The 7,695-nt window shown below is 39.3% G+C and overlaps 1 protein-coding gene across 1 annotated transcript in view; it reads right to left on the bottom strand.

Annotated features, from left to right (window-relative positions):
- Positions 1-416: 416 nt before the first annotated feature.
- LOC145406772 (protein O-mannosyl-transferase TMTC1-like) overlaps positions 417-7,695 on the bottom strand; it is a 328,915-nt gene continuing 321,636 nt past the window's right edge. The window contains exon 17 of the mRNA XM_080277869.1: positions 417-596. Coding sequence (XP_080133995.1) covers positions 417-596 — 180 coding nt within the window. The remainder of the gene's footprint in view (positions 597-7,695) is intronic.

Here is a 7,695-nt window from a genome sequence, read left to right as displayed (position 1 = left end):
CAACTTAAGCACCTGTTCTCTCCTCCTTCTCCTCCTCCTCCTCAGTGTTAGTGATGAGTAATGTACTAGTAAGAGTCCAGTCTCCCCATACTGCCTTTATATATATATATATATATATATATATATATATATATATATATATTATTTATGTCATTAACCAGTTGTCCTTTATCCTCTTTTCTTCAGGGTGATGTATTACTGTTGCCATCTTGAAAGAGTAAGCATATATATATTAATTTTTCTGTTACCTTTCTTATACTCCACCAGTTGTCCTTTATTTCCATCTTCGAAGGTGGTGTGTCGCTACGGTCATACTGAGGCAGTCTGGGAGGGTCGCTGCGGGGTGGAACAATATATTCCATCCTTCTTCTTGTTTTCCGATTACCTTTTTTTTTTTACGCCTAACCAACTCTCTTTTACCCGCCCTCTCCAGTGTGGTGCGTGGCTCCAGCCATGTTGAGGCAGTGTGGGAGGGCTGATGAGGGATGGAGGTGCTGTACCCGCCTCAGCTTCTCCAGGTTCTCCAGCAGCAGAGCGTTGGAGGGTTCCTGTCCGTGGGCTGTAAGGTAGTGCCGCCACGCACGGCCATAGTCGCCCTGAAAGGAAAGGAAGGAGGTTAGTATATATATATATATATATATATATATATATATATATATATATATATATATATATATATATATATATATATATATATATATATATATATATATTGTGTGTGTGTGTGCATGTATATATGAATGTGTAATAATTTCTGCATGTTATCCATCATACCTATGTGCCTTCTCTCTGTCTGTATTTCCCCCCCCCCCTTCTCTCTCGCAGAAAAACGGTAGCCTTTTACTCGTATCTGTCCCATTTAGTCTTAAACTGTCTTTTTGGCATCCCCTTTTCCTCCTGTTTTTTTTGTTTGTTCATCATATTTTTATTTACTTCCTTTGCGCATGTGCCTCCATACTCTTTTCTTATGAGGATACTTTGTTCTAAAATGTTGATAAACAGAAAAAATTAGAGGAAAGCAAATAGAAGCATGCCTGGGCTGGTAGGTGGTCAGAGGGGAAGAGAAATGGGGAGTCTCTAAATAAATGGTCCATGAATAAATCGTCTGGGAATATGTCGATGGCAGCCTTGGAGAGGGATGTGAAAGTTCTTGAAAAAAACCGATGAAAGAAATGAGAAGGTATGAGGAATAGATTAAGTGTGTGAAGAAATGATAAAGTATAGCGTGTTTATATGGAAATGTGTAAAGAATGGACATGTCTGGTAAAAGGGATCTGTATGAGTGGATGCGTAAGACGCCGGTATGGTAGATCAAGAACTATATCTCTCACTCTAACTATCTGGCCATCTAATTTTTTATATTTACATTCTCCATATACGAGGCTGATGAAATATGTACAAATCAGAAATGAAAGGAGTCAGAGAGAGGGGAGGGCTAGGAGAAGGTGGACGGATGGTGTGATATTGTGAATTATATAGGTTTGAGTGTCCTGGGGGGTGAAAGGCGTCTGTGGAATGTAGCAAACTGGCATTAAGTTGTTTATGGAGTGATGATTGGCTATCAGTAATATTTAACAGGCAAGATTTGAAGAGCCTGGGGTAAACCGTAAATCATTAGGGTCTAGTTGTGGAGGTTAAATAAATGCATTGTATATGTGTAGATTATTAAATACTGCGGCTGAGAAACTGATTGTGAGTTAGTGAGGCTACTTGCTACTCTGCTGGAGCCGAAAACAAGATGTATGATCATATACATTTATCATCTCCGACTCTGGGCATAGACAAGTCATTCTGTTCCCTGAAGCCCAGTAGAATATCTTTGTCACACACCTTTCTACGTCACTGCTTCGGCGTTAGGACCCATTGCACATTCTTAAAACAGGACAGATTTGTTCCATTTAGTATTGGTGTGATGGTATTAGTCGGGATGATTTTCATGTCATACTGCTGCGTGTTGTGGAAGGTCGGTAGAGTATGTTTCAATGCACTCATCCTCAAGACTTTACCTGCCCGTGCCTAGGATCGATCTCTCGTCTCTTTAGACAGTGGTGCATTTTCCACCGTAAATGAAAAAAAAAAAAAAAGGGTATGGAAGTAAATAACGCAATATATTTAACAAATGATTGATATTGGCCGGAATGTGCACATGTCAAGGTCTGCATAAAATTTTTCAAACGACTCTGTGGAATGACGCCACACTACAGACGCTACTGAAGCAGCTCTTGGTACTGACGGATTACCCTGTGCAGTGATTTTGGTATTTCGGTTACAGTTCTCTCACTGGGAGCTCAAATTGCTTCTCAGTTTGCCTACCTCCTCATTTAGTTCCGGGAATCTAAGTTAGGTTTGGTGATAGTGATGATGATGAAAAGAAGTCGTAATTTTGTTAATGTCATTCACATATCTTACCCTATTTAGTACGAATAGTTTTTTCCCAGGTTGATTAGAATATTTTGAAGGTAGGAAGGGAAATAAGAGAAAGTTCACCGAAGATTTATGGAAACTTAGGGTGGTATCAATAGTACAGTAAATACGTCATGGACGTACACGAGGTGAAACTTAATCCAATAGTAAATCGAATAATTCAAAGAGAACTTATGGCTAAGTGTCATTAAATAATTTACCATTTGACCGAAGAGCCTTTATTGCAATGAATTTACACCGCACAACGTTTCCTACAATAAATAGTGAAGTAATATTATATAGTTTACGGTCTGAGTGAAGCGCCTATATTGCCTGGATTTAGTGGGTGCAGCATTTCGTACGGCAAACAGTGTGTAATGGAAAGCAATGTGAGTGCGGCGTGCTTGGTGAGCAAATAGCGGCGTAGTTGTCCATCCCGGCCCTGTAGCATTATCTCTGGGGCCGTGATGCCAACACACTCACACTGCTTAACCTCTTCTACCGCTAAAGTGATATATATATATATATATATATATATATATATATATTCCAAAATAGTTTGTAGGTTATATGTATAACCTTTTAAACTGAACAGGAAAACATCATTAACCCTTCACTGTCAAAGGTCACTAAGCTAAATCTGGAGGTTAGCTTGACTTTCTTTAAAAAAAAAAAAAAAAAAAAAAATAACGCAAAAAGATGCCACCCTACCGAGGGGATTAAGGTAGTCCTTCTAAAGGGTAGGGGGCTTTCTTCAGCAGACTTAAGGCGTCTGATGGTGGCCGAAGTCAAGTGGAAAAGTGGGACCTTGCCCTCTGAAGGCTTGATCGGGAGAGAAACGAACCTCAGCTATCTGGCGGTAGTCACAACAATGTACGAGTACCTTAAGTGAATCCTACCCTCTTAAGTGGTAATTGCCTTAACAGCAAGGATTTCTATCAAGTGAACCATATTACCGAGTGTTGACCTAAATTAAACAGCTGAGTGCATTCGCAGCGGCCTATGGATTAGTCATGGTTGCCAAAATTCACTACTGCTAAATTAAATTGTCCAAGGTCAACCTGCACAAATAACCAGAATCCCTCCAGAGCGGCGAGAATATTTATCGATATAGCTTTTAACTTTCCATCTGCAATGATTTCTCACAACCGTATCCCCCCCCCAAAAAAAAAAAGTCTGAATATAATGCGCACGTGCATCGATATCAACAAACGTTGATAATGACAGTACTTGACTCTGACTGATCTGAAATCCCAAGCTAAACGAAGTGGTGTGATGTAGACCTGCATAAAATACTGTACCTATGAGTATTAATACCATCAAAAGGTTCATTAAAACAGCGTCCACCCCTTTAACTATTAAGACTTTTCTCTGCTGGACATTACTGTCTGGTGTTAATCAGAGTATAAAACAAATATTCACCCACAAAAGCTAAAGGATTAATGAAAACAGTTTGATTCCTCTGACTGCTCGTTTATCCCTCAGCTATCTGAAATTGTTGGTTATTAACATGAAAAAAGTTCTTAAGTGTGTCTCTTTGAGCATGGGACAACTCTTTCAACCTAGGAACTGTTCATTTTCCATCTCCAGACGTTTCTATTCAGCTTGAGATACTTCCCAAACAGAAGAGGTAAGATATAACGTTGGTTAACCATTATACTATTAGGTGTGCCTCAACCGGAATACAATGATCTGATAGAAGCAAGAATTAATCAAAATAACGCCCTCGTGCTGAGTGACTGAATCTCTTCAATTCAGTGATGTATTATTTTTTATTTTGCTATATCTAAGCAACCAGCAGACGACTTTCGCAACTTGAGACAAACCTTTAGTAATGACGGGGTTTATGAAGGGTATATCTAACTCCTTACGTTCGAAATCTTTCAAAGTACTGTAAAATAATCTGGTGGCAGCAAAACAAATATCACCCTAGAACTGAATGGATTAAATTTCGACTCAATACTCCTCTCTGTCACCTCCTATACAGTCCATTCCAGATTAACCCCTTCAGTCCAATGATGTGTTTACCATTTCACTCTTGCTGCCTCCAGAGGGCTTGATTCAGCTTAGAAGGGACAAACAGAACTGTGAGTTAAATATAGCTTTTATAAACTCGCAGAGCACGGGAGATCTTCCCTAAGCTGGGCAAAATCTACAAGAAAATTCGATCGTTATCGGACAGTTGGGGTTAAAATACAGTCGGTCACGGCTCGCACCCTGTCACACCCGCCCATACGCCCTTGCTCTTAATTTCATTACTTGTAACAAGAAGCGGTGCCAAGGTACAGCAAACCCGTCCCCGGCAGTCATTTTAGTGGTGATATGTAAACACAACAGGATATCTAGTCAGAGATGTCACATATCAAATTTGGAGTAAATCAGGTGAAAACTGACGATTTTATGCCCATTTGAAATTTTAGGCTAGACCCACCTGACATGGACCTGCCTGATGTAAATGAGGCATGTCATTGGATGCAGATTTGAAATATGCACCTTTAGGTTTTGGTTTCATGTCGATATTACAAATTTAAAAGGTGTTATGGCGAAAAAAACGATTTTTATTATTTATTTTTTTGGGCCCACAGCCTACGCCTTGGCCTAATTTGGCCCAAAATTTTATCAGGTGATCAGAAGGTCATAGCCCATCAACCCTGTGATTTTAGTCAAAATCGCACCAATAATGTCCGCGTAAGTTGTTAACAGAAAGAGACAAACAAACAGACAGACAAACCGAATGACAACAGTACCCGTCCCGAGCTCCTCCTGGGCGGGGACGGGTAACAACTGTAACATTTTCAGCCAGACAACAAATTTTTATATAACTGTTGCTGTTTCAGACGATTTTGTTAAGCTCAGGAAAAACTTTTCGAACTGGAGGGGTTAGATTTTGTTTTCAGTAAAAACTTCATTACGAGAGATATATCCTAAAGGTAAATAAAATTGTCTGGAAATGGCGAGAATAAAAAATAATAATAATAAAAGAATAGGTAACTGAACTGAAGGGGGTGATCTGGAATGTACTAGAGCGACAGGTGATGGAGTTCGAGAGAAGGAACATAGGTAGAGGGGGAAGAGTGAGAGTCCTGGCTTAGTGTAAGTTCAGATTTGGAGCGGAGTAAAGTTTGTCTTCCACTCTACAGATTCAGGCAGATGTGAGGTTTGATTCCCTGACCGACATGGAGACCTTTTCGTCAGGGCGTTCTTTACCTTAGTTTATTCGTTACCTGTGAGTGAAAAATGCAAACCTAGATGTGACGCGATGTTTTGTAGTACAGGAAGGAACGTCTAGGTGATTTCCTTGTCAGTCACGCCGAACTTCTACTTGACTATGAGACACCTTCTTTGTTTCTGTTTTTACCAGCCGCGATAGCGAAGCTGGTATTGTTTTCAATCTGTCTGTCTCTCTGAGTATCTGTTAATACGATAACTTCGTAGCCGCTCAAAATATCATCACAAAATTGTACGGGTGTGTAGTAGGGATGAAAATCTCCTACGAGTTCGAAACTGATGAAAGTAAGTCAAGGCCTGTGTGTCTATTAGCACGATAACTTCGCAGCCGCTTAAGATGTTATCACAAAATTTTACAGGTGTGTAGTAGGGGAAAAAATAGATAACGAGTTCGAAATCGGTGAAAGTTGGTCAGTGTCTGTGTGTCTGTTACCACGATAACTTCGCAGTCGCTCAAGATATCATCACAGCATTTTACAGGTGATTAGTAGGGATGAAAATCTCCTACTAGTTCGAAATTAGTGATAGTAGGTCAAGGTCAAGGTCATTCGCTGAGCCGCGCTAGATATGTATCGGCTTGCGGCTGGTGTGATTCCCCCCTTAGGGGGGCCTCTATTTATTTATTAATTTTTTTTTAGAAGTTCGAAGTTTTGTAGACTCTCTCTCTCTCTCTCTCTCTCTCTCTCTCTCTCTCTCTCTCTCTATCTATATATATATATATATATATATATATATACATATATATATATATATATATATGTATATATATTATATATATAGATATATATAGATATATATATATATATATATATATATAATATAATATAAAATATATATATATATATATACATTCATTCATTCATCATTCAATCCTACGTTGCCCCATGCGGAGCGTAGGAGCCCGGGGCTAGGCAAGTTGGTTCTGACATTTAAGATGAGAGTGACCAGCCTCACTCATCCCTGAGTGGCATTACGTGAGCAATAAACCCCATCCACCCCTTGGATATAAACCTTCACCGGCTCAATCCGATTGGAGCTCCGTAATTACCTACTAAACCACCAGGCGCCAAAATTTGGTTATATGGTTACCTCCCAACGTAGTAAATGGTTTCCTGGTGTATAGGATATCATTTGGTTTGTCACTCAGTGTAGAGTCACCCACAGGCAGAAGGAAGAGGAAAGAATGAAGGAAAGACAGAAGGGGATGGAAGTAAAGAAGGATGGAGCAAAGGAAAGGGCAGACACCTGAGAGCAGCACTACATGGAGTGAGTGGATGGTGAGCGTCCCCACCTACCACTATATATATATATATATATATATATATATATATATATATATATATATATATATGTTTCTCTGCTCAATTTCTTGATTTTTTTTTTCCTTTTTCCTTTCCCTTTTGATTTGTCGTACAAAGCTTCCATGCAAATCTCATAAGGATGAATATCTCTTAACTCTTTGGATACGATTTACTGCTTATTAATCTATTCCTTGCCATCAATAGACCATTTTTTTCAAATAAAGAGAAATGTATTTAATTGAAGGAGTTTCGATTCAATCTTCATTAACTCCTTTTAGCCCTAGAGGTCAGTATAATAGTCTGAAGGTAACAATAAGAAGATAAATTCGCAACTGAAATCATAACTGACATTTTTGTTGTCACAAGACGATTTTATTCAGGTCTGTGGTCGTCCAAGCGTTAATTGGTTCTCATAAACTTTCCTCACCTGCACCATAGTGACAGGCTTAAATTGCTGACACAAACTACAGTATATTCTTAGCCATCACCGTCGTCTCATCACTTTTTTTTTTATTTCAAGGTGCCGACCAAGAAAACTTTTACTCCTCTGTGTCCGGTAGCACTGTTACCTTTGGTGGCGATGTTTGTGAGCTTACGAACCATTAGCGTGAGAACTACAAGAAATGTTCCTATGCAGTTTTAAATGGGCTCCATATTTTCCCAGTGAAGCTTAACGTTTGGTAAATCGAACTTTTCGGCAACTTCTACGGGGTTGCTGGCGACTTTTTATGACAACTCTGACTGCGAATGACCGTGTAAAAAC

The sequence above is a fragment of the Coenobita brevimanus genome, chromosome 71 (genome assembly GCF_032717465.1).
Source record: "Coenobita brevimanus isolate Jiangsu-jjx chromosome 71, ASM3271746v2, whole genome shotgun sequence".
Lineage (NCBI taxonomy): Eukaryota > Metazoa > Arthropoda > Malacostraca > Decapoda > Coenobitidae > Coenobita > Coenobita brevimanus.
Note: the sequence above shows the minus strand (reverse complement) of the source record. Positions and strands in the feature narration are given on the sequence as shown.